Source organism: Dermacentor albipictus, chromosome 5 (genome assembly GCF_038994185.2).
Source record: "Dermacentor albipictus isolate Rhodes 1998 colony chromosome 5, USDA_Dalb.pri_finalv2, whole genome shotgun sequence".
NCBI lineage: Eukaryota > Metazoa > Arthropoda > Arachnida > Ixodida > Ixodidae > Dermacentor > Dermacentor albipictus.
This window is the reverse complement of record NC_091825.1, coordinates 54,444,996-54,472,896: the sequence shown is the minus strand read 5'-3', so window position 1 is coordinate 54,472,896 and position 27,901 is coordinate 54,444,996. Positions and strand designations below refer to the sequence as shown.

Below are 27,901 nucleotides of genomic sequence, written 5' to 3'. Positions count from 1 at the left end.
GCAGGCAGGCAGGCAGGCAGGCAGGCAGGCAGGCAGGCAGGCAGGCAGGCAGGCAGGCAGGCAGGCAGGCAGGCAGGCAGGCAGGCAGGCAGGCAGGCAGGCAGGCAGGCAGGCAGGCAGGCAGGCAGGCAGGCAGGCAGGCAGGCAGGCAGGCAGGCAGGCAGGCAGGCAGGCAGGCAGGCAGGCAGGCAGGCAGGCAGGCAGGCAGGCAGGCAGGCAGGCAGGCAGGCAGGCAGGCAGGCAGGCAGGCAGGCAGGCAGGCAGGCAGGCAGGCAGGCAGGCAGGCAGGCAGGCAGGCAGGCAGGCAGGCAGGCAGGCAGGCAGGCAGGCAGGCAGGCAGGCAGGCAGGCAGGCAGGCAGGCAGGCAGGCAGGCAGGCAGGCAGGCAGGCAGGCAGGCAGGCAGGCAGGCAGGCAGGCAGGCAGGCAGGCAGGCAGGCAGGCAGGCAGGCAGGCAGGCAGGCAGGCAGGCAGGCAGGCAGGCAGGCAGGCAGGCAGGCAGGCAGGCAGGCAGGCAGGCAGGCAGGCAGGCAGGCAGGCAGGCAGGCAGGCAGGCAGGCAGGCAGGCAGGCAGGCAGGCAGGCAGGCAGGCAGGCAGGCAGGCAGGCAGGCAGGCAGGCAGGCAGGCAGGCAGGCAGGCAGGCAGGCAGGCAGGCAGGCAGGCAGGCAGGCAGGCAGGCAGGCAGGCAGGCAGGCAGGCAGGCAGGCAGGCAGGCAGGCAGGCAGGCAGGCAGGCAGGCAGGCAGGCAGGCAGGCAGGCAGGCAGGCAGGCAGGCAGGCAGGCAGGCAGGCAGGCAGGCAGGCAGGCAGGCAGGCAGGCAGGCAGGCAGGCAGGCAGGCAGGCAGGCAGGCAGGCAGGCAGGCAGGCAGGCAGGCAGGCAGGCAGGCAGGCAGGCAGGCAGGCAGGCAGGCAGGCAGGCAGGCAGGCAGGCAGGCAGGCAGGCAGGCAGGCAGGCAGGCAGGCAGGCAGGCAGGCAGGCAGGCAGGCAGGCAGGCAGGCAGGCAGGCAGGCAGGCAGGCAGGCAGGCAGGCAGGCAGGCAGGCAGGCAGGCAGGCAGGCAGGCAGGCAGGCAGGCAGGCAGGCAGGCAGGCAGGCAGGCAGGCAGGCAGGCAGGCAGGCAGGCAGGCAGGCAGGCAGGCAGGCAGGCAGGCAGGCAGGCAGGCAGGCAGGCAGGCAGGCAGGCAGGCAGGCAGGCAGGCAGGCAGGCAGGCAGGCAGGCAGGCAGGCAGGCAGGCAGGCAGGCAGGCAGGCAGGCAGGCAGGCAGGCAGGCAGGCAGGCAGGCAGGCAGGCAGGCAGGCAGGCAGGCAGGCAGGCAGGCAGGCAGGCAGGCAGGCAGGCAGGCAGGCAGGCAGGCAGGCAGGCAGGCAGGCAGGCAGGCAGGCAGGCAGGCAGGCAGGCAGGCAGGCAGGCAGGCAGGCAGGCAGGCAGGCAGGCAGGCAGGCAGGCAGGCAGGCAGGCAGGCAGGCAGGCAGGCAGGCAGGCAGGCAGGCAGGCAGGCAGGCAGGCAGGCAGGCAGGCAGGCAGGCAGGCAGGCAGGCAGGCAGGCAGGCAGGCAGGCAGGCAGGCAGGCAGGCAGGCAGGCAGGCAGGCAGGCAGGCAGGCAGGCAGGCAGGCAGGCAGGCAGGCAGGCAGGCAGGCAGGCAGGCAGGCAGGCAGGCAGGCAGGCAGGCAGGCAGGCAGGCAGGCAGGCAGGCAGGCAGGCAGGCAGGCAGGCAGGCAGGCAGGCAGGCAGGCAGGCAGGCAGGCAGGCAGGCAGGCAGGCAGGCAGGCAGGCAGGCAGGCAGGCAGGCAGGCAGGCAGGCAGGCAGGCAGGCAGGCAGGCAGGCAGGCAGGCAGGCAGGCAGGCAGGCAGGCAGGCAGGCAGGCAGGCAGGCAGGCAGGCAGGCAGGCAGGCAGGCAGGCAGGCAGGCAGGCAGGCAGGCAGGCAGGCAGGCAGGCAGGCAGGCAGGCAGGCAGGCAGGCAGGCAGGCAGGCAGGCAGGCAGGCAGGCAGGCAGGCAGGCAGGCAGGCAGGCAGGCAGGCAGGCAGGCAGGCAGGCAGGCAGGCAGGCAGGCAGGCAGGCAGGCAGGCAGGCAGGCAGGCAGGCAGGCAGGCAGGCAGGCAGGCAGGCAGGCAGGCAGGCAGGCAGGCAGGCAGGCAGGCAGGCAGGCAGGCAGGCAGGCAGGCAGGCAGGCAGGCAGGCAGGCAGGCAGGCAGGCAGGCAGGCAGGCAGGCAGGCAGGCAGGCAGGCAGGCAGGCAGGCAGGCAGGCAGGCAGGCAGGCAGGCAGGCAGGCAGGCAGGCAGGCAGGCAGGCAGGCAGGCAGGCAGGCAGGCAGGCAGGCAGGCAGGCAGGCAGGCAGGCAGGCAGGCAGGCAGGCAGGCAGGCAGGCAGGCAGGCAGGCAGGCAGGCAGGCAGGCAGGCAGGCAGGCAGGCAGGCAGGCAGGCAGGCAGGCAGGCAGGCAGGCAGGCAGGCAGGCAGGCAGGCAGGCAGGCAGGCAGGCAGGCAGGCAGGCAGGCAGGCAGGCAGGCAGGCAGGCAGGCAGGCAGGCAGGCAGGCAGGCAGGCAGGCAGGCAGGCAGGCAGGCAGGCAGGCAGGCAGGCAGGCAGGCAGGCAGGCAGGCAGGCAGGCAGGCAGGCAGGCAGGCAGGCAGGCAGGCAGGCAGGCAGGCAGGCAGGCAGGCAGGCAGGCAGGCAGGCAGGCAGGCAGGCAGGCAGGCAGGCAGGCAGGCAGGCAGGCAGGCAGGCAGGCAGGCAGGCAGGCAGGCAGGCAGGCAGGCAGGCAGGCAGGCAGGCAGGCAGGCAGGCAGGCAGGCAGGCAGGCAGGCAGGCAGGCAGGCAGGCAGGCAGGCAGGCAGGCAGGCAGGCAGGCAGGCAGGCAGGCAGGCAGGCAGGCAGGCAGGCAGGCAGGCAGGCAGGCAGGCAGGCAGGCAGGCAGGCAGGCAGGCAGGCAGGCAGGCAGGCAGGCAGGCAGGCAGGCAGGCAGGCAGGCAGGCAGGCAGGCAGGCAGGCAGGCAGGCAGGCAGGCAGGCAGGCAGGCAGGCCTCAGAAAGTGCGTCCAGTATACTCTGAGTGCTAATCATATTAAAATATTTATGAAGCCACTGGGTTTTTACCTGGGTCCAATGTGTAGAGGAATGTGTCAGGGCTGCTTCCTTCGAACACGTAGAAGCTAACACTTCGTCTGTAAACAAAATTACATGGAGTAATAAATGTACATTCACATTGTGGAGCAAAATATTCCAGAACACAAGAAAAACCCAAAGCACTTTGTTTTACTGGTACAATATATGCTTCGATGTGGCGTTAATACACTGCAAGCCACATATCTTTATCCCTCCTCCAATCTTCCCTAAATCAAAGTCAAGCTTCGTGCCCGAATTCTTTTTGGGAAATGGTGGAGTATGTGATGGAGAAGAAGTACCTGCTAATGAACTAACGCACTCGGCAGGTACGTTTCATGAATTCTTGAACGAGAGAGAGACCACGTAGCTGTTGTATGCAGTGAAGGTAAATATATTTATTTCAGGCAAGTTGATGGAAAGCCTCGCCGTTGACTTACATCATCGCTTACTCACAACCTCCACATGATGATGCTGCCATTTTCCAGAGAACATTCAGATTATTTAAAATGTGTTTATCTGAGAGTTTAATACGATACAAGGCATGCTGAGGAAGCACAGGAACTAAACATACGCCGATCTATTTGCGCTTGTTCACAAGTTCATTTCTCCGCACTTCGCTGAGAAATGAACTTGTCACATACATACATGCTTGCACGGAGAGATAGCCCTACTCACCTCGGTGTTCCACCGTTCCATCCGAAAAGCCAAGTGTATTGCGCCTCCTTTTTCTCTGACCTTATCAACAGTCTCCTCGCCCTCAGGCATTCGTACATGCCGATGTTGTTCTGGTCAGAGACTGCGACAGCGTCTGGGAAGCTTTCAAAGACCTGTGTACAAGACAATGATACGTATATGTCGATTAAATATTCTAGAAAGTAATCTTGAACCATGTTTTCTTGTGGCAGCTTGAAAACTATGCTGGCTGCTGAAAACCGACACGAAATAAACAGGATACCTTTATTACTTTCATGCCATGACAAGCTTGAGTTGTCGATGCCTCTACTACCTCTGTATTCAAAGAGGAAGTACAGTAAAAGAATCTTAGCTAGTTGCAAATACAGTAAATTCTTAACTAGTTGCAAACATATCAAGCAAAGAAAACCCAATATGGCGAACATGCAGGTCGGGCGCGAGTAAGGAGCATGTTAAAATCGATTTTTCGCCGGAAGCATGGTCACCGGTGCGCGGCAGTTTTCTTTACCCTGCGATTCCAAATTTCTACAGCCGCTGGCAATTCTGCCCATTTCTGAAATTTTCTGCATATGAAGGGTCGCAGACAGGTCCACCTGAGTGGGTCATCAGTGCGAGGCAGGTGATAACATTTCGAACATCATTAGTGAAAGAATATTAACGTATGCTCGTCATAACCAGTTATATGCTTGATTTTACCAAGAAAAGACAAAATTGGATTTTTCTGTGCATCATAGCTAACGCCCTTATTATTCTGGCGACTGAGAAAGCGGCTCAAACGGATATGGACCATAGTAATGACAAATTCGTAAGAAACATCTTTATATTTCTGTATCACTAAAGCCGGTAGAAACAGCAGCAAGGCTGAAGAAAATGTAATTTTGGTTTTCTGGCTGGGCACTGGTCACGTTGCGCCTACGACAGTAAGGTTGCCGCGCTTGCGAGTCTCTCTTCACTCGTCGTCTCTGCTAGAATTTCTGCGCTAAGCACTAGAAAAGATTTCGAAAAGACAAGGCCAGGTGGCAACCCTTGCAAAGTGCTATCAAGGCTCTGTAGCACGCATTAGGACCAGTACTTGCGGGAATATTTACCTTGAAGCTGTCTGGAACATCGTCCGTCTCCTGCCTGGGCAGAGCGACAGCTGCAACGTGAAGATGAGGACAGCCAGAAAGCAAACGGACTTCATGCTTTTTGGCGAAGGGGGGCCTACTGAAGGTAAGGTGCGACTGAACGTCTCTTATATTCTCTCTGTTGTGCCCTGCAAGGTATGCAGAAATGGCGGCTTAGTGTTTATTTCTGTAGGAAAATTGCAGACGTGAGTGGCATGCGCGTAATTGAGTTCCCATTTAAACGAAAACCCATTTTTGTGTTATCAAAGAATGCTCTATACATTATCTAGGTAAGCCGGAAGAAATTCAAGTTTAATGTAACTGCGTCGCACTGTCCACACGGCGACGTAGATTTTAAGAGATAGGTCAAATGACTAAACTGGGAATAGAGTGCAGATAATATAGCTTTAATCTATAATTACTGCAAGACTGATTGTTGTGGACCCAACAAGGTCGCACGGTGAAAGAAATGTATTAAATGTACCTGTCGGATCAGTTTTCAGGCGGTTAAAAACGAACCGTTTATTTTAACTCAATGAAACACTCATGCCTTATCTCAATGAAAGACTCAGAGTCGCTCATGGCTGCGAAAAATTTTGTTTTCACCGATATAGTGAGCCCTATCGCATGAGATATTTACATTGGACTGAACGAGACGAAAAGGGGGTTAAGTGAGGGGCCCGATTTTTAGTAGTCATATCATGAGATGCCAACAAACATTGACACCAAGGACAACATAGGGGAAATTACTTGTGCTTAATAAATGAAATAAATGAATGAAAAATTCATGGACATGAAAGTGGATGAAAAAACAACTTACCGCAGGCGGGGAACGATCCCACAGCCTTCGCATATTCGACAGGTCACCTATCTGTTTGTCGGCATCACACCCCAACTGCTCCCCCAGAATAACACGCACGTTATGGTTGAATGTGCTAGAACGTTGCCTATCAGATCCGCCGTGTGATAATGATTTTCGGTGACGCGTACATTGCTGCAAAACTAAGCCGATATGAAATTAACCGATTACCAGAAGATAACTTGATCTCAAGAAATAATTTCAGTGAAGAATTTACCTAGAGGCTAACTGAATGCTTTAAACAAACGGCTTGAATTAAGCGATACGTGCAGAGGGAGAAACGGATCGTAGTGCCAAAAAAAATAATAAAATAAAAAATCCCTTACAGCACAGGGATGCAAACACACGTGTAGCTTGCCCGGAATGTGTCTAATTCTATTTTTACGCGTGATCCCTCTGGTATTACTAGCTGAGGGTCCTTGATATAGTTTGAAATCAGCAGATATCTGAATTTTCACACTATAGAGTCTGGCATTTTACCCCGAAAAGCTCAGTTAGGTTCATAATACACGTATTTTTCTGCGTACATGGCAATTAGCTATTTGTCTAAGAAAACGGATTATCAAAATTCTACGCACCCCTAAAACTTGCTCCCTGAAGGCAGCTGATTCCTGTTATCTACAGCGCTCCACATCTGCTCGCCCCCTTTTGTGCCTCGAATGAGTATGAAGGAATTACTCACGCATACCAATAAAGTTTTCCTCCTACGCGACATTATGGGGCAAGAAAACATGATGATAGCAGCGACAGAGGATACAAAAACCACATGACTAACTTTACCGATTATCGCTTTGGGACATTCGTGTCCGATATTTCGGCTTCTGCGACATGATAAGAATCGTTCCAAAATATTCACCTACGTCTCCTCTCACAGCCGCAGTTATTTAAGCTCGATGTTATGCACACTAAATTGCTAATAGCCTGACAGGTGAAGGTGTCAACCACTGGTCTATACAGCACAATTAAAGTCCACACTTTCTTACTGTGCAGGGAAAACAACTGACGATAAGCATTTCAGATCAACTAGTAATCATAGTTGAAAAGAGTAAATACGCTCATACTGTAGCACTAGCAAATCACATTAGCCGAAGACAGTGCTAAACGTATCACTTATAATCATAGTCGTGTTTCGCAAGACAAGTCTCGGTATTGAAATATTCCACGATGTTTGTGTCAGCTAGGTACACGCGTCAGCCAAGTTTGGTGCATGATGTTTCTGGGGATTTCAGTGACGCGAAATTTCCATAATGTACATTGAATGTCTCAAAAACATTCAGATTGTCCTTAGTGTTCTAGACTTTCAATGATTCCCTTAATTTTATAAATGCACATGTGCCAACTTTATGTCATGCGGCGCCCCCGGCACTAATTCTTCGTGCGTATGCAGCCGATGTCTGCCCAGATTTTAAGCTGCAATGCTCACCTAATAGAAAATACAGATTTTTATGTACTTTTTGGGCATTGACTTATGGGGCGCACGAACCCGGCGATAATACGTCCGGCTATTATAGCTTGGCTACGCGGTGTTTCGTGTCACCATTTTGTATGCTCCACGGCACTCTACAATGGTGAATTGTTATTCAACAGCTACGGATGAGCCTGGCTGTATGGCCGTGCAATGCTGCATACACTCAACCCATGCGAGAAAGAAGGAAAGAATCTCTTTGTGTTACGGGAAGACTTCTTAGTTACTTTCCCCCGATGTTGACATGTGCTTGACAATTTCGCACGCACTTATGCGGCTCCGAAAACTGTTTGTAATTATGGACTTATATCGAGCTAAACTGAAGCAGCAGGGCTTTCAATGAAGGTGGAGCTTGAAACCGCAGAATATGTGGAAGATGGATGGTCCTGTTACAAAAAAAAAGTCGCGAAGGAATCTGAAACTTAGTATGTGGGTTAGGAAAATAAAGCCAGTGGTGATGGCTCTTTGTACGTAAAGTGAGCACTCAGGTTTAAATTTTCATATTTGTCGAAGTGGGTCTCATTTTTTTCAGTCGACATTGCGGCTATACTAAAGGAGAAAAGAGTCAGCTTTAGTGAGCAGCCACTTAAGATGTTCGTGGCAATCTATTTTTGTTGCAGAATATAAACTATTACGTGTTTTAGGGCACAGCGTGTTATATATTTAGGTTGAGATTTTTTTCCAGATTTCATTGTTGTCGTTGCCTAGCTTTTTCTAACTATACGCGGATGGATGGATCGATGGATGGATGGAAGGTAGGAGCGTCCCCTTTCAAGCGGGCTGATGGCAGCTGCCACCATGCTCAGCTTTTTGTTTTGTTTAACTGTGTTGTAAGTTATTAAAATTCGCCATATTCTTTAAATACGTCTTCCTACACTTTTAACCTTATGTCATATCTCTGCTTTTCAGCCACCAATCCTCCAATCACATCTCGCTACCTTCCACCGCATATTTATTTACATGACTATTGTTACCTCTGAACCCTACGGCATCGGGAAGCGTGACTGTGCCCGCACCGACTATCGGGATGGATACCATCACATTTTAGTATGAGGTGTTCTATTGTTTCTGCATATTTACCACACACAGTACATGTGTCTTCTTCTTCGTGAAATTTCTTTTTATAGCTCCGCGTTCTAAGACATCCTGACCTAGCTTCGAAGAGCAGGGCACTGCCTCTTGAGTTATCATAAAATGCTTCGTTCCTGATCTTCTGTTTTCAGTAGCGATATAGTTCCAGACTATGCTTCTTTTCCATTGAATTTAAGCAATTTTTACCTTCCACGTTTTTAACCTGTCGTTTAATGCTCGTTCTTTCTCCGTCCTCGTGTCTGGCATACTTACTGGTTAGCTTCCTAGCTCTTTTCCGCCATTGTGAGTAAACGCTCTTTGTGTATAGTAATTTGAATACCTTAGCTGCCCACTTGTAATCTTCCAATTTCCTCAGGTGTTTTTCGTATAGTATTTTACTCTGTGCTTCCCGTGCTTCCAACGATGCCCAGCCCATAACCCCCTGTACTGCTTCGTTTGTGGTTTTCCCGGGGGCACCTATAGCTAATCTTCCAACAACCCCATGATTTACTTCTAGCCTCGACTGAACTTCTGCCCTCAAACACAGGACCGTATTCCCGAAAGTAAGCCCCGGCACCATTACTCCCTTCCAAATCCCTCTCAGCACCTCATACCGATTGTACCCCCATAATGCCCTATGTTTCTTTATCCCGGCATCTATTCGCCCTGTTGCTATGAGAGACTGTTCATACTTTTCCGTGTACATCTGCCCTTTCTTTATCCATTACCCCAAGATATTTGTATTCAGCCACTCGGGATATTTTATGGACTTGTATTGTAAGCTATTGTTCTGTTGTATCGTTGAACAACATCCCACCGGACTTAGCTGCACTAAAACTGAAACCTAAACTGTCTCCTTGGTCTCCACAGTAATTAACCAGAGTTTGCAAATCTTCATGGCTCTCAGCTAACAGTACAATATCGTCCGCATACATTAAACCAGGCAGTCGTTGCTCAACAACTTTTCCGCCTAATCTGTAGAACAGATTATACCCTAGATTGCTTCCTTGTAGTATTCCTTCCATACTTATCACATAAAGCATGAGCAGCAGCGGTGATAGAGGACAGCCTTGCCTTAATCATTTGTGTGCCTCGACAGTTATTGTACTCCTAATTCCTTCCCATGTCATTTCAACATTATTTTATTCATATATTTCCTGAAGAAAATCCATTACCTCATCACTGACACCTTCATCTTTTAATATGTTCTACAGGAGTTTCCTGTTCGCATTGTCGTACGCGCATCTTGTGTCCAGCAAGGCTAAATGCAAAGGTCTATTTTCCGCCTTAGCTATTTCTATGCACTGGGTAAGCACGAACTGGCTATCATCTAGGCGCCTACCACTTCTGAACCCGTTCTGAAGTTCTCCGAGTATTCTTTTACTTTCTACCCATGACTACTTCTTTAATTTCACCGCCTGCATCGCCAGCCTATATATAACTGATGTTATCGTAATTGGTCGGAATGATTTTGTGTTCTTCTTATCGCCTTTCCCTTTATATATCAAATTCATCGTACTCTGTTTACACCTGTTTGGAATTTGCTTATTTGTTATGACGGCCTCTAGTGTTTTATCAGTGTTTCCTTGCTTCTTGGGCCATGTTAATTAATTAACTATATTGGAATTTCGTCTATTCCTGCGGACGTACATTTTGGAAAATTTGCTTCCACCTTTTTCCAGTTAAGATTGGTCAGTTCTAAGTTGTTTTCTATTGTGCTATCCTGTGTTGCTCCCTCAATAGGGGCGATTTCCCTATCGTCGTTCCTAAATGACTCGGCTATAACTGAACCAATGTAGTTCACGACGTCATCTCCCTCTAAAGAATTTCCCTCGGCATCGTGAATCTGTTCCTGCTTTCTTTGATTCGCTTTACCCAGCCAGCTTATATGGTTCCAGAATTTTTTTGACCCCCCTTTAGTTGCATCGCGAGCTTCAGCCAGCCAGCGATCAGAGGACTGCCTTATTTTAGCCTGGACGAGGACCTGCACTTGTTTCTTTTCTCCATAAGATTCCCATTTTTGTCCAATTTCCTCTTCAGATAACTGCACAATCTTTGCTTCTCTGTGTTCCCGTGATGCCATCCGTCGTTGTTCGATGGCCTCCCTAATTTGCTTATTCCACCAACTTCGTGGCTTCCTCTTTCCTCTCCAGCGGTTTACTCTTTTTACTTATCTTACTTTTCTACTAAGGAGTAGTTCTAACTGATTATATTCCCACTTTTCCATGGGTTGTCTTTCTATTGCTTCCTCTATGCCGGCAGCTATTTGCGCTATTTCTTCGTCATTCAATTTTGCGCACACTTTTTGACTTCCCGACGTTTCTCTTTGGAGCAGGGCTCCGAACTGTAGACTAATACACTTATGATCACTTCTGAGGCTGTACTTCTCCTCTTTGTCTATTTCCATTATTGCGAGCTTGCTATACAACCCCTGCGACATTAAGCAGTAGTCAATGGTCGTTTGTCTGTTACGGGATTGCCACGTGATTTGTCCCTCACACTTAGTTTCTCTATTTACTTTAACTTCCTTGTGTCGCTCACAGAAGTCTAGCATCAACTTCCCGTTACAATCTGTGTATCCATCCATATCCTCGATGTGGCCATTCATGTCACCCAGCAGACAAATATCAGCACCTTCTCCAAACTGCTTTACCTCGTCATCGAGAGATTTCATTAGATCTCTGTTCTCTTGCCTGTATTTGTCCCCTGACCCTGAGTAAACTACTCCTAGCCATGTATTTCAACCGGCAAGTGGACCTGATACCGGGCCACGTTCTTTGCAAGTTGACTTTATTCTTTGCCAATTTGTTCCTTGATGTATCAGCCTACCTACTCCACCTCCCTTCCTCTCCGTTGTTGTCCTTTTGCTCCCTTCCCAGACGTAGCCTTCAATAAACGGTTGGTCTTCTAGATTGCTGAGATGTGTTTCGCATAGCGCGTATACACCTACTCGTTCGTCCTTTAACTGCTGTTCTATTTCTAACCATTTTGCTCTCTTTCTACCGCCTTGCATGTTTATGTACTTGATCCTGGTGTTAAATTTCTTTTTTGTAGTTTACTTCCTGGACCTACTAGCGGTATTTTACTGGCGCCTACCTCTATTGTTGCACTTTCTACATTGTTTCTACCTACCCCTAACCCCCGAGGCGCAGTGGACTGCTTAAAGAAACTACTGCCCAGCCTGCCAGGCACAAGCCGATCTCGGCTCCTAGCCTTCCATTAAAGGGGATGCCATTTCGTGTAGAACATCCGCCAAAGCCTGCTCCATGCACTTCACTGTTTATGTCTGCTACTTCAAAGCCTTTCTTCTGGCTTAGATTTCTTATCTCTCGATTAACAGCCACAACGTCCTTGGTAATTTCTCCGTTCCATCCCTGCACCTCCGGCAGTGTGCATACCACGATTTGTAGTTGCTGTGCTATCGCCCTTAAATCGTCAACTCCCTCCGCTTACATTTCCACTACTTTGCGGCTTCACCATTCAGGACATCATTTAGCCCCGCCGCTATCACTACCAAATTGCGCTCTGCAACATTCTTAGAAAGCTCGCTTTTTGTCTGCCTCAGTACTGCGTCCATTGTCCTGCCTGGGAACACCCCGACTGCTACGCGCGTATCACCTTTTGTACGCTCCGTTAGAGCTCTTTTGCACCTTCGAATATTTTAGTCACCACCAATAAGTACTAGGGCATTCCCCTCCTCCATCCTAGCTTCTAGATTATGCTGCCTCTTATCATTGGCTGTTACCTCATTCCTTGGGGTTAGCTAGTTCCCCTCCTCTCTTCGCGCCTGCTGGCGCCCCTGTGGCTGCAGCGTCGCCACACTCGGGGCGTGTTGCGCTGCTTAGCATAAGTACGCCGATTCACCGGCAGTGAGCCGGCGACCGCTTGCTCTGCCACCCTGCCTCCCAATTCGTCTGTAGGGTCTACCCTACTTTCTGGGCTTTTGTCACCGGCTTGATGTCCCGACCCCTCATTCTCCGCTGCCCGCGTCTCAAGCGCATCGAGCCGCCCCTTCAGTTCTGCACTCCTTTGCTTCTCTACTCCAAGCTCGGCCATGGTCCTTACTAATTGCGCGTCCTGGACCGCTTCCACCTTGACCAAACCGGCGACTTTCGCCTGCAGTGCTACCAGCTTCTCTCGCTCCTCCCTCATATCTCCTTTAAGCCGTTCGAACTTGGCTGACCAAGTTCGTTCCACTTCTTGGGCTGCTTCCGTGACAACCTCGCACAGCCTGCACGTCAAGCTAGATCTGGTAAACTCTGGAAACTGTTCTCGTCGAGGAAGCACCAGCGCAGGCACTCGTCGCACTGCACTTGCTCCCCGTCCCCCGCGGCCTTTCCTTTCTTCGCTTTCATCTCTAGGCATACTACCTTAGGCTCAACTAAAGTGCCTAGAATATACTGCCTAGTGTGCGTCCGTGGCCTCCCGGGTGGCACCTGATGCAATGAATGCCGGCGGCTGCCGCTAGGAGCGCTGCAGTGCCGGTGGGTGCCGCGGCACCATCCGGTCTTCGTAGACCGCCGTGTTTCCACAGCATCGGCAAGCGGGCTGCTGCGCTTTTTGTTTTTATTAAGCCATAGCAGCAGCACAGTTAAAATGTGGGCTGCTCATTGCTGATTAGTGTTTGTTTTGATTACAACAAGCTTCTCTAGCGCTTGTCGCTTGCGTGAAAAGCTTGTGCTAGCTCCGCTCGGCTTCAAGCGGGAAAGCTCATGTGTTTCTATGCTGGCGAAGAGAAAACGTAATTTTTAAAGCAAATGCCTTAGATCTCCATGTTACGAGGTCATGTTGTGAGGTGGAGAACATATCGCACGATCCAAGGAAGGCCAGACGCGAACGAAGGCTTGTCCAGCCGTGTATAAGATATAATTATTGATTAGCAAATTTAATTATTGATAAGCGATGGGAGGTGGAATAGGTTGAATTAGGGGGTTTAGTGAGGATTAGCGTGGATTAAGGTGAATAGGGGAGATATGCAAAGGGGGAAGGCAGCTGAGGAGGATCAGGTAACAGCAGATTTGTTGAAGGATGGGGGACAGATGGTTCTAGAGAAACTGGCCACCCTGTATACGCAATGCCTCATGACCTCGAGCGTACCGGAATCTTGGAAGAACGCTAACATAATCCTAATCTATAAGAAAGGGGACGCCAAAGACTTGAAAATTATATACCGATCAGCTTACTGTCCGTTGCCTACAAACTATTTACTAAGGTAATCGCAAATAGAATCAGGAGCGCCGTAGACTTCTGTCAAGCAAAAGACCAGGCAGGATTCCGTAAAGCCTACTCAACAATAGATCATATTCACACTATCAATCAAGTGATAGAGAAATGTGCGGAATATAACCAACCCTTATATGTAGCTTTCATTGATTACGAGAAAGCGTTCGATTCTGTCGAAGCCTCAGCAGTCATGGAGGCATTACGGAATCAGAGTGTAGACGAGCCGTATGTAAAAATACTGAAAGATATCTATAGCGGCTCCACAGCCACCGTAGTCCTCCATAAAGCAAGCAACAAAATCCCAATAAAGAAAGGCGTCAGGCAGGGAGATACGATATCTCCAATGCTATTCACAGCATGCTTACAGGAGGCATTCAGAGACCTGGATTGGAAAGAATTGGGGATAAAAGTTAATGGAGAATACCTTAGTAACTTGCGATTCGCGGATGATATTGCCTTGCTTAGTAACTCAGGGGACCAATTGCAATGCATGCTTACTGACCTGGAGAGGCAAAGCAGAAGAGTGGGTCTAAAAATTAATCTGCAGAAAGCTAAGGTAATGCTTAACAGTCTCGGTAGAGAACAGCAATTTACAATAGGCAGCGAGGCACTGGAAGTCGTAAGGGAATACATCTACTTAGGGCAGGTAGTGACGGCGGATCCGGATCATGAGAAGGAAATAATCAGAAGAATAAGAATGGGCTGGGGAGCACTTGGCAGGCATTCTCAGATCATGAACAGCAGGTTGCCATTATCCCTCAAGAGAAAAGTATATAATAGCTGTGTCTTACCAGTACTCACCTACGGGGCAGAAACCTGGAGGCTTACGAAAAGGGTTCTACTCAAATTGAGGACGACGCAACGAGCTATGGAAAGAAGAATGATAGGTGTAACGTTAAGGGATAAGAAAAGTGCAGATTGGGTGAGGGAACAAACGCGAGGTAATGACATCTCAGTTGAAATCAAGAAAAAGAAATGGGCATGGGCAGGACATGTAACGAGGAGGGAAGATAACCGGTGGTCATTAAGGGTTACGGACTGGATCCCAAGGTAAGGGAAGCGTAGCAGGGGGCGGCAGAAAGTTAGGTGGGCGGATGAGATTAAGAAGTTTGCAGGCACGGCATGGCCACAATTAGTACATGACCGGGGTTGTTGGAGAAGTATGGGAGAGGCCTTTGCCCTGCGGTGGGCATGACCAGGCTGATGATGAAGGTGAATTGCAGTAGACTTTACAAGGCGTTCGCCTTCGTCTCTCTAAGCGATAGCTAAGGACACTTTTTTATTCTAGCGACGATATGGCAGCGTAATTTTTTAAGGCTAGGTTTTTGGTTGCATTTTTCATTCTAATAAAGTAATATTCTAAGGTTACGTTGCTGTTTTAATAATGCATAACCATTCAATAGCTCTGTAAGCGATAATCATTTGAAATTACTTGAATTTCACCCCTCTAGCTTTCTTCTTATTTTATTTGCTGCTGTTTCTGGCTATTATCTTATTGTTGTCCTCCTTGGTTTGAATGTTTCTGATTGTTCGTAAACCGTGTGCCCATCTCCTCATAATGCGCGTTGGGCCCCGAGGGTATGATAATAAGTAAAAAGTTTGCCTGTAAAATCAACTGCGGTGTTCCGTGCACTATATATTTTTTTTATATAAGGTAAACACGGGCAGATTTACTTTTATGTCTGATATACGTGAACAAAAATAGGAAACAGATCTTTCATTGAAGCGTAACAAATATTTTATTCAAGCGTAACAGCAGTCAAACGCAGGCACAAAACAGCACTATACAGATGACATAATGCACGCATACATGAAGAAGATAGATCTAGTGGCAGTGACGCAGTTTATAAGGAGCTTCTGCCGTTGGCCTCACGCTTCTCTCTCTTTGTTGTTGCCTTTTACAAAAAAAAGGAAACCTCAAGAAAACAGAACTTTACAACTGCTGTTAAAGCTGCTTTTTCATGCTCTGGGCACCCTAGTTGTGGAAAAGCCAGCGCATGTATCTGACCTGAAAAATCAGCGAGACTCGCTACATGCAACTTGTTTTTCCTAAAGAACACAGTAAAAGCATCTTCCACGGCCTTCACAGCGGTTAACAAGGCCTCACTAAGATAGACAAGGCTTCCATTGTCAAAATGGGTTGTGCAATATGAAGCAGCGCCGGCACTAGCTTCAGCCTTACTTACGCAAAGGAAACTGAGTAATGCTTGTTGGGTGGCTAGTTGGTGCATGTCTCCAGAAGAGGGTTGTAGCGCCTGTCCCGTCTCGCTTGCTGTGTGTTGTCTTTTTCGGTGCTACAATCCTCTTCTGGAAGTACGCAAAGGAAGCCTGCACACTGTGGTCAAGAATTTGCGGCAATGATCTTTCGTGCAACATAACCTGCAGTCAGTGGCGTAGCCAGAAATTTCGTTCGGGGAGGGCTCACATTGCAGCTTGGCCTCCTCCTTAAGAGAAAGGTTTAGCCCGGGTGCCCCTTCCAAACACATGTAGAAGGTGAATTCGTTTTTCCCGGCAACCACTGCGCAAATTTTGACGAGGTTTGTTCCATTAAAAAAAACAAATTATACTGACTTCTCGTTTCAAATTTTTCATTTAGGTTGTAAATTCTTTAATAAAAGTGGTCAAAAATCGCAAATTGTCAGAAAACGAAACTATCAGGTTTAAAACTATGTAACTCAACAATGAAAAATAATATCACGTTTCTGTGAATCGCACCTATACTGCACATTTACAGCGCAAAATATTGATATGTTACAAATCAGTCTCAAGAATATTAGTATTATCGAAATACGGCTTTTGTAGAACCCTTGTACACCAGATAATCGATTCACGTGAGATAAAAATTGACATATAAAATTTGTCCACTTTGACTCTTATAATAGATGTCGTTTCAAGAACCACGATATCTGTTCTTGATGCATAGCTATTAGTTTGTAAACGTCGTGCTTCTATTTTTTTTTTCGCACTTTCAATTTTTTCAAAATATTTTAAACAAAATTCAGGCCCTAAATCGAAATACCGCTTCCAACAGTTACTAGAATTTAACTTTCTCTCTCAAATGCAACAAATTTCTTTAAAAGCGATCCAGCGGTTGTCTCAGAAAAGCGTTTCTGCGTTTTACATGTATTTTAGTAGGCCGCATCAGAGTTGGGCCCGAGCTAAAGCTTCCTCTTAAACTATTTCTCGAGGGGTCAAATACATGAACAATAACTGCATTGCCATTGCCAAAATAGCTGCAAATGAATTCTTGAACGCTACGCACTGTCAAAACAAGTAATATATATATTTTTTCATCAAAAGATCTACTCGGATGTGCGAAAAACTGTGCCTAAAATAACTATCAATGCTTCAATGTTTTGCCTATTTCATAAGTAAAGAAAATATCACACGATCTATAGAACTTTTTTTTATGCCTGAATTATGCCTTAAGGGCAAGCCTTCATCGCAATCTATAGAACTAAATCGGTTAGAAACCAGCAAAGTAGTTTATGCCACTGATATGAAAAATGTGAAGGCCATGGAATGAACAAGTTGAGAATAATTGTGTTAATGAAACTTTGTCATCCAAGAACCTTGTTTACATTTATATGCATATGCAACGGCCAGGGAAAATCCCTGTGACGCTGTCATTTATTCCAATGTATTACGCAGGAGCAGCTGTCACCGGTCGTGTATCCTGAGTAATTGCACCGAAATTATTGTCCCAACAGAAAGCATGTTTATAAAGACGTTCTGCAACATATACGAATGCGAGTCATATGAAAGTGAGCCAATGCGAATATATGACAAATGGCGAACCTTATTTAAAAGTAGCCTCCATGAGCATTTAGACAATTGTACCATTCACTAACGCGTCGGGTGATTCCCGTCTCATAAAACTGCATGGGTTGCTGCTTCAAAAAATCTGCAACTGACTCTTTCACACATCGTCCCACACAAATCTGTTTCACTTGAGCTGTTTTTTTCGTTTGTCCGAAAATGCGGACGTCGCAAGGCGACAGGTCTCAGCTGTATGGGGAATGTTGCAGAGTTTGCCACTTGAAATTTGCCAGTTTTGTACTAACCACATCAGCGTCGTGGGGACGGGCATTGTAGTGAAACAATTAAAAATTAATAATGGAGTTTTACGTGCCCAAACCACTTTCTGATTATGAGGCACGGCGTAGTGGAGAGCTCCGGCAATTTCGACCACCTGGGGTTCTTTAACGTTCACGTAAATTTAGGTACACGGGTGTTTTCTCCATTCGCCTCCTTCGAAATGCGGCCGCCGATGCCAGGATTTGGTTCCGCGACCTCGTGCTCAACAGCTCAATACCATAGCCAGGTCGTGGAACAAGATCACCCCATTCGTCACTTTTCCACGTCGTTTGTTCTTGATTGCGATACGCAGACGATCCAGCGTTTGACAATATCGGAAACTATTAATAGTTTCTCCGGCTTTAGCAAATTCTATCAGTAATGGCCCCCGATGATCGACAAAGAGAAAGTTAGCATCGCCCTTCCGGTGGAAATGACAGTTTTGCTTTCTTTGGGGGTGGTGAATTCGAATATTTCAGCTGTAAGCTTTGCCGTCGTGTTTCAGGCTCGTAGTAGTGGCACCCTGGTTCTTCCCCGATCACACTGCAGAAAAGAAGTCGTTACCCTCATTGTGATACCGCATCAGATGAGCCAAGGCGCCGCAGAACCTTCTTCTGGCGGTGGTTCAAAATCTTTGGCATCCATTGCGCGCACAAGAGCCGATAACCGAGATGTTCATGAATTATGGTGTGCACAGAAGCGTGGCTGATACTCGCACGATCTGCCAGTTCATCGATGCTTATCCTACGTTCTTGGCTATTCAGCTCATCAACCTGTGGAATTGTGTCGGGGGTGATTGCCCGGTGGCTTTGGCCCGGTCTTAGATCGTCTTTGCAGCTTTCACGTCCTTCTTTGAACCGTTTGCTCCAACGCTTCGCAGTGGCCAATGAAATCCAATGTTCAACTTACACGGCAGCCCTACGGCAACTAATTTCTTTTAAGGAAACACCTTCAGCTGTCAAAAGCCTCAGACGACCACGCTGCTCAACTTCTGCAGTGTCCATTATGTCACGCAACCATGTTCAACCCAGTGTATGAGAGCATTAAAGAACATTTATCCTGACACCTGCTTGCCACTTTTGTCAATGGGAGATGCTTGTGTGCTACGCGTATGCCTCGCAGGTAATGAACCGAACCATTATTGCGCGGGGTGGGTTGGCTCACTTTCATTTCAAAATGGAATATACAAATGCGAAGATACAGTCTTGATAAATGAAGAAAACAGAAAAGTGTCACTGGAAACAAAACTCACTGCACGTATACACAAAACCTCGTAACAAGATATTTAAATATGCGTATGAGTCTTCAATAAATCAACGTATCTAAACAAAAAGCCACTGTTATAATGTGTTAAACAAGGCAAATAAACATGTTGCACAATCACAGATTCAAGGATCACATAATACTAAAGCCCGCCCACTTTCTTCTACATCCCCCGATGTATAGTGCGCGACGGAAGGTGGCGCGCTTGCTCACCGCTTTTCTCCTCTAAGCACGCAAGACTCACCCATTCCATCCCCCCTACGCTTTCCCTCGCACATACACCATGCGCCCCGATGTCACGATGTTATCACCCTTGGACTTTATCGGAAACACGAGAGTGACGGCGACGGCAGGAATGCGCCTGGAGTGTCCATATAATGGCTATTGCAATAATATAATAAGAGTATCCGGCAAGGGAAGCGTTGGGGTTCGTTACAGCGCAATACAAGACAAGGACACAAGAAGAAAAGATGAACTGAAGTGACAAGAACTGAAGCATCCCGTGGCATATTACGTCCGCAAAAGAAGAAGTAACAAAATCGAAATTTCACCATGCGACAATTCACTGCGCCGCAACAATGTGCTTTTTTCCTTCCTTTCGAGGGGTGGCGCCATCGAAATGAACAATCGCATGCTATGTTAGCCACAATCAAATGCCTACTTTGTGCACCTAATGTGGCTACCTTAGGAATATCGAAGAAAAACGTGAGGTGCTCGGTCCACCGAGAGCTCATACGCATACTTCTCGGTATCCTACACCGGCGAGACAAGACTTTGCGGGGAGGTTGAGCTCAAGCGAACGCGGTGCAATCCGTCGAGTCCCCACAGTGATGGCGGCGAGCGACCATTGTTTCTTTTTCTAGTCTGCTAGCCATAAAGCGTCCAAAACTCTGGAAGGCGAAAATCCACTTGTCCAGAGGAAACTGAATGCGCACAGAAGTGCGCCGCGTGGTGGTCGGGGCAACACCAGAAAAACGCATGCGCTCTGACTGGCTCTGCCAGCCCGCGGGTGGGGTAGCGAGAACAAAAAATAAATTGAAGAGGCTCAATGTGTCTTAGCAAATAAGAGTCAAAGCAGAAAAAATGCATAAGAACGTAGTTAACCTGGCTGGCTTTAGTGTCTTGATATAGATACTTTGGCGTAGGTGAAAAAAAAAATTTATTATGTGACTTGGCGGCACAAATGAACCACCACAACATTTCGTCTCATCGGACCTCGCTGCGTGCTTTGTCAACTTGTCCGATAGTGGGCTGATTTGGCTTGTCTCGTTGCATGTTCCGATGTAAGATTTTAGAAAAGTCAATGAACCTTTAATGTCAAATGTTTATGGCAACATTAAACCCACAAAGTTCCGAAATTTAAAATCTAAAGCCCAACTTTAGAAATTATGAACTTTTGATGTTCTCATCAAAAGTTTATGAGAACATTATACCCATGACGTTTCAGAACTGACATCCATGCGCTCCATAGATTCCGTGGCCACCGCGATATGACGCGACGAGCCCGCTTGCCATCAAAACTCCCTTCAAACTTTTTGCTCAGATGAGAATCCTTGCGTTATGTGACTCCAGGTGCATGGGCGTTGCCGCGAAATCCAGCCCGATTTCACAATGTTCGCGGTGAAATGTCTTTTCGAGCGTGAAAAAGACATTCTACACACAATCCAGAATGAATTGCAGCCGTGGGGATTGCTTTGGTTGGCGGTGCATGGACAGCACGAAAAAATTTCGGGGGGGGGGGGGGGGGCTGAAGCACCCATAAGCACCCCCCCCCCATGGCTACGCCCCTGCCTGCAGTATATATTAGATCAAAGCGCTACTGCTCCTTTCTTCTTGCTTTTCTTTTTCCTGGCACTCACAAGGTGCATGCTTAGGATACTCAGCAAATATCGTGGGTATGGCGTAGGGTTTCAGGCGTGGTTTATCGCGGTGAATCTAATGTACAAAGCGCCGTTCACGGTGATGGAGAACGTGCGCTCGACTAAACTGTTTTCGAAATGTTTTTCACAAACCACAGCAATTGGTGCCAGCTTTCTGTCCGTTCTCCTGATCATTCTTGCTCATTCTGCTACGGCTTCGTATAAGATGGTGGAGTGAACCAGAATACACGCCCTTTGTTCGAGCGGTAACCGCTTGTACACAGCGACACAAAGCAGATCATCTGTTTGAACGTCTCTATAGCTTCGGCATTTTTTCATCGCCGCCGCATAGTTCTCGTCATGACAGACACACGAACACAGCAGCCAGGCACTTACTCTTTGGCAACACCAAGAACAACCACGCAACGCTGTAATAACACTGAAAACGCAAACATAGAAACCGACGCAACCGCTGCGAAACTGATATGGGAAGCAGACGACACGCACCGTCGGCACCCACCCGTATGGCAGCGATCTCTGCTGGCCACCGTGGGTATTCATTCCAGGCGGCGCCAAGCTCATCCATTGAAAAGAGCGGGAGCACGGAACACTAGCCAGTACATTCGAGGCACTATAGCTCAACCAGCAAGGCCACCAAATCACTCGAGCAAAGCTGACCTCGACCGCCATCCGAAACAAAAGTAAAAATTTAGCACTCCCTACTCCATTTAAGAGTCACTTCGTAGAGCTGAGACAAATAAGCCTATCAAATAAGTACCGACTACCACCCAGGCCTAAAGGGGGAACCGCCAGACCAAGAAAAAAGCCGGTACATTTACTACGCTTACCAAGAAAGAAGCTGAAGGCCATCGCCATCTGCTGTCACTTTTGAGAATACATGTCTGGTGAAAACACATTGCGGCAACACCTTGGGTATGCATCTTGCAAGTAGGAAGTCGCACCGTGTACGCCTGTTTATCGCATTTTAGCTGAATGCTGAGAATTAGTCACCCGTATGGTCGATATTTCCAAACCCGATGCCAACTCTGGCATGATCAGCACATGCGCCGGGCAGCACGGACCTTCAGTCACTTCACCTAGCACTGAGCCCGCCACCGGTGGAACCAGCCATAAACACCGATCGTCGACGATCCTAGTCGGGCATCACGACACTGCAAGGATGTCCAACTCACGTCCACTGCTTTGGCAGGTTAGTTATTTGAAGGGCACTGCGTTTTCCAAGACCAGAAACTACTGCCTATTTGAGGTATTTCGCTAGAATAGCAGCTTGGGCTTGTTGGTTTTCCATCCATCTAGCAGGGGGCTATTTGATGTGTTGTGCCCGATGGATTTCGTTGATCTACTATGCCAGCGTTTTCGGGGAATGTGTTTTCCCCTTTACCTGTACTTTTGCTTGTACTTGCCGGTGATGTTGAGCCAAAAGGGGGCCCAATGCCCAAAGCTGAGGCGGATTCATTTGTTGTACTTGAAAGAATACGTGAGCTAGAGGCAGCTGATGTCGCCACTACGGAAAAAATACGTAAACTTGAGTAAGGGCCGGCTGCTTTAGTTGCGTAACTAAACCACGTCGAAAATGACCGTGCAACTGCTCCAGAAACTGCGCGTCCACTTCAAGAAGTAAATGCAACATTGTGGGCTGATCTAAAAACATCCCATGACAGTTGAGAATTCCTCTAATAATGAGCCAGTTTCAACAACCAGTAACGAACCAAATTGCTAATAGTGAACCAGTTGAGAATAAAGCGAGGCAACAAGAAAAAATGTATCGGCTTATTTTTACAACATGCGTAAACACAAATTAATTACATGATGCTAGGATCCATCGGAAGTTTAAAATGCAGAAATCATCGGCGAGCGTTTTATCGACTTGAGGTATGCAGGTTACATTGTCCAATGTAGCAGCGCGTGAAATATATGAAAGTCATATAAAAGATATAAAATTACTCAACGAGCTAAGCTTACGTGTATGTTTAATAAAACAGTACGTAACATAATAATAAGCTTATAAGGCTAGCGCTCTGGTGAATGGGGGCCAGGCAGATACGCATCCTAAATGTAATTGTGATATTCATTCTAATGCACATACACATAACTAAGGAATGGTCATGAAAGGGCGGAAACTATCATGCAAAAAACTATTTATTTGACAAGATTGCCGCGCGTTTATGACGATTAGGATTTCTACACTGCCTTTATTGCCTTTTTCATCCTACTCCCTCATTGTTCGAGGGGAATAATCCTGTGGTTACACTTTCTTCTAGAACATCCACCCGTCATGATTCTGCTGGCCCCGCGAAGCAAGTTCTCTAACCGACGCAAAGTACCACTGGATTCATGCGCGTCAGAATTAAGATCGTTGATAGCACACTTACATAACCACTACGCAGTAGCATGTGCTTCGTCGCCGAGCGTGTGTCCGACCAATATGTCCCAGAAATCGCTCAAGCGAGTGTTTCTGTTTTACTGAGGTGGTAACTATGCGTCGTGGGAGAATCCGTTGAACTCCACAATATGCAGACTGCTATCATGGTTTAGAATTTCAGTGGATAATTCGAGCATTTGGTTCGCCGCAGTGCTACAGCACCCTTCGAGCACCTAAACGCATCACGTCCTGTGCATGCTTGACATTAGTGTCCATTAACAGGGCTCATGGCGCGAAGGCTGTGAGTGCACTGGTTTGAGTCCAAACCTGACGCTTGCGCAGAAGGCAAGTCTCCTCCTCAGCTTTGTGCAATAATTCAAAGATTGATTTTCTTCCAATTCGCCAGCAAATAACAAAACCGACTGCGCTCGCTAAACCCTGAATAATCACTGAGCCGACTTGTGAGACCCGTCTACCAACATGCCTTCCGGGTTTTCCCAAAATAGTAATATACCATTTGACGCCAGGTTACGCAGATGCTAAAACACCCCCTGATACAACGTTCCCGTAATCCGAAGGCATCACTTGTTGTGTTGGGTAAAAAAAAAACGGCAGCCAATGGTTCTGTGTGAGTGACGGCAAAGTCAATCCTCTCACAAAAAAGACAATTGTGATATGACAGACGTCGATGACTCCTTAGCATTTCTCCGAGTTGATTGCCATTTTTACTCGAAGGATTTGCACAACACCTTCAACCATATTCAAGTAGAGAGTTCGACCGTGGAAAGACTGCCTTTATTAAACCGAACGGCTGGAATGAGTTTAAGAACTTCCCATTCGGCTTGTGTTCTGCTCCCGCCACTTTTCAACGAATGATGCACACCGTCTTAATTGACCTAAAGTGGCAAGTTTGCCTTATGTATACTGATGGCGTCGTAGTCGTCTCTGCGACCTTTCAAGAAGATATCGAGCTACTGAAAACCGTCCTTTGTGCCATTCGTACTGCTGGTCTCTCCCTTACACCTGAAAAATGCTGCTTCGCTTTCAACGAACTCAATTTCCACGGCCATGTAGTCAGTAACGTTGGAATTCGATACGACCCAGAAAAACCTACTGTAGTTGTCTATTTCTCGACACCTACAGACAAGCGTTAGGTCCGACGCTCACTGCGGGTGTTCTGAACTACCGTGTCATCGGTTACAATTTTCCGCATGTCACTGAATCTCTCACTCGGCTTACAAAGGAAGAATTGTCCTTTCTTTTGCGTTAAGAACAACAAGACACTTTTCGCGAGCTGTAGATCCGACTCCAGACTCCTCTGATAGTGGACCAATTTTATGTGGATGTCGATACAGAACTACTCCCAGATTCGAGCGTAGTTGGCATTGGTGCAGTTCTTCGGCAGTTACTATAAGGCATTGAAAAGTTTATTGCGCATGCCAGCCGCACTTTTTCGTTTGCGGAAAGAAATTAGTCTACCGCCGAACGGGAATGTTTGGCCATCGTTTGGGCCATTTCAATGTTTTTACCTTATCTGTACAACCAGCCTTTCCACGTGGTAAGCGGTCCGTATTATCTCTGTTGGAGGGCGAATGTGAACAATCCCTCAGGACGTGCAGATTGATGGAGGTTTTGGTTACAGACAGACAGACAGACAGACACACAGACAGACAGACACACAGACAGACAGACGGACAGACGGACAGACAGACAGACAGACAGACAGACAGACAGACAGACAGACAGACAGACAGACAGACGGACGGACGGACGGACGGACGGACGGACGGACGGACGGACGGACGGACGGACGGACGGACAGACAGACAGACAGACAGACAGACAGACAGACAGACAGACAGACAGACAGACGGACGGACGGACGGACGGACGGACGGACGGACGGACGGACGGACGGACGGACAGACAGACAGACAGACAGACAGACAGACAGACAGACAGACAGACAGACAGACAGACAGACAGACAGACGGACGGACGGACGGACGGACGGACGGACGGACGGACGGACGGACGGACAGACAGACAGACAGACAGACAGACAGACAGACAGACAGACAGACAGACAGACAGACGGACGGACGGACGGACGGACGGACGGACGGACGGACGGACGGACAGACTGATTGCGTCTCTCGAGTCGATGTAACTGTAGGAACGCTCTGGGTCACACGAGGCCAGCGCAACCGCAATTTGCTCTGCTATACTCGCGGAGGCCGCTTTGACCGAGGCCAAGGAGTGAAGCACCCTCCGCCCATATACACCGAGAACGCGAACGCTCTCCTGTTCCCGTACTGCACCGCATCGACAAACATCGCGGAGTCTCTCTCATCTCTAACAGACAGACAGACAGACAGACAGACAGACAGACAGACAGACAGACAGACAGACAGACAGACAGACAGACAGACAGACAACGAACTTTATTTAGTCCCGAGGAGCTACTGTCAAGACATCCTAACGGGAAACCATTGTAGGCGCTGGCCGTGCCCACGTAAAGGGCAGAACGCCGTGACGCTCGGCTCTTTCCTGGGCTCTCTGGATAGCCTGGGCTTGCTTTCGGAGTACCGTGCTTCTGATGGCCTCCTCGCATTCGGCTTCACTGGAGAGGAAGTCGTTAGGCAACGTGGCACATCGCTAGAGTATGTGAGCCATTGAGCAAACTGTTTTAGTGTAGTCGGGACAACTAGGGTCCACATCCGAGTACATCCTACTGAGGAATCCCCGCAACGGGAAAGATCCCGTCTGCAGCATTCTAAGTGTAGCTGACCGACCTCTACTAAGCTTCGGGTGAGGCAGAGGATCAATTCACCGACCAAGAAGGTAATGTTTACTAATTTTATTAAATGTTAGGGGTGGATTGCTCTACTAAGTCCCTTCCTGCCCCTCCGGAGCCTCCAGACCGTCGCGGCACGTGAGTTCTCGCGCACGGTCGTGGGCAAGCTCGTTGAGGTTTGGGAAGCCCTCGTGAATGTTCGTCCCCATGTGTGCGGGGAACAACGTGATATAATGAAAACCGGGGCAAGCCCTTTTCCCTGAAATAGAGGCCGCTTCTCGTGCGAGGTTACCCGATTCGAAAGCTCTGATTGCGTCTCTCGAGTCGGTGTAAATGTAGGAACGCTCTGGGTCACACAAGGTCAGCGCAACCGCAATTTGCTCTGCTATACTCGCGGAGGCCGCTTTGACCGAGGCCAAGGAGTGAAGCACCCCCCGCCCGTCTACAACCGAGAACGCGAACGCTCTCCTGTTCCCGTACTGCACCGCATCGACAAACATCGCGGAGTCTCTCTCATCTCTAACTTTCTTCAATATGGCTCGTGCACGGGCTTTACGTCTACCCTTGTTATTATGTGGTTGTACGTGTTCCGCGGGAAGGACCTCACCAGGTAGGTCGCCCTCGTATCTCGTGTCAATGTTATGCGCTGGTCTTCCATTATCCTAGGAGCCATGCAAGCCTCGTCGAGAATTCGCCTGTCAGCTTGGGTCGACGATAGCCTAACCACCTGGACCTCTATGATCTCGTCTAGGCTATTGTACATACGCAGTTGATCTAGCCTGTCGGAGCTCGTTGCAATAGGCAAGCCTAGCACTTTCTTGATGCTCTTGCGCATGAGTGTATATAATTTGGTTTTTTCCGTTTTTGTCCACACTAGAGCCGACGCCACATAGTTAATATGGCTCACGAGAAACGCGTTGTATATCCGAAGGAGGTTGTCTTCACCTAACCCCTTCTCTCGGTTCAACACCCTAGCTTTTAGCCGCAACATATTCTCCGTTTTGGCTGTGACGTAGGTAATTGTTCTGGCACTACAGCCCCCCGCATCTACGAGGAGGCCTAGGATCATAACTGAGTCGACTATAGGAATTTTCTGCCCATTATTCGCGTACAATACCACCGGTAGCTGGTTGAGGGGTGTCAGACACCGAACCCCCTGCCTGGTGGGTCTGTAATGTAACAGCTCCGATTTACTCGTAGACAGCTTGAGACCCGTGTCCACGAGGGAAGCCTCCGCTCGTCCTAGGCCGCTTGTAGAGCTTGCTCTATTTCAGCTAGGGAGCCCCCTGGGCACCAGATCTGGATGTCATCTGCGTAAAGTGCGTCACCTATGCACTGGAGACCACCCAGCCTATCTGATAGACCCTTCATGACTATATTGAAGAGCAGTGGCGAGATGACTGATCCCTGAGGGGTACCCCGAGCTCCCAATATGTGCACGATAGACCGAATCTCCCCCACCTGAATAGTGGCAGTTCTATTCATGAGAAAGGGCCTGAGAAAGGCCTGTAATTTGACTCCCAGGACTATCCCGGCCGGGGCTTGCAGAATGTATCTATGTAATACTGTGTTGAACGCCTTAGTGAAATCCAGGGCGAGAATCCCTCTCACCTCCCGTGTAACGCTATCAAAGATTTGCTTCCTTCGCATCAGCATAACCTCCTGCGTCGATAGGCTGGGCCGAAAACCAACTATATTATGTGGGAAGAGGTCTCTGCGCTTTATGTACCCGAAAACCCTGTTCAAGATCGCGTGCTCCGCTACCTTGCCTATGCACGACGTTAGTGATATTGGCCTCATGGTGTCCAAATGAAGGGGTTTTCCTGGTTTAGGGATGAGTGTCACTATAGCCGACCTCCATCCGTCAGGCACCTTTCCTGTCTCCCATACCCTGTTGGCCTCCTTAGTTAGTAGTTCCACTGCCTTATCATCCAGGTTTCGTAATAGCCTGTTAGAAACTTTATCCGGACCCGGAGCCGATGTACTGCTTAAATTGTAGATC

General features: G+C 48.8%; 1 protein-coding gene across 1 annotated transcript in view; it reads right to left on the bottom strand.

Moving 5' to 3' along the window:
* The window catches only part of LOC135913234 (uncharacterized), a 106,497-nt gene that overhangs the window by 18,392 nt on the left and 60,204 nt on the right, over positions 1-27,901 (bottom strand). Inside the window, exons 5-7 of the mRNA XM_065445841.2 lie at positions 4,885-5,051; positions 3,779-3,930; positions 3,095-3,162 (exon numbers count right to left, since the gene is read on the bottom strand). Of these exons, the coding sequence (XP_065301913.2) occupies positions 3,095-3,162; positions 3,779-3,930; positions 4,885-5,051 (387 nt within the window). The remainder of the gene's footprint in view (positions 1-3,094; positions 3,163-3,778; positions 3,931-4,884; positions 5,052-27,901) is intronic.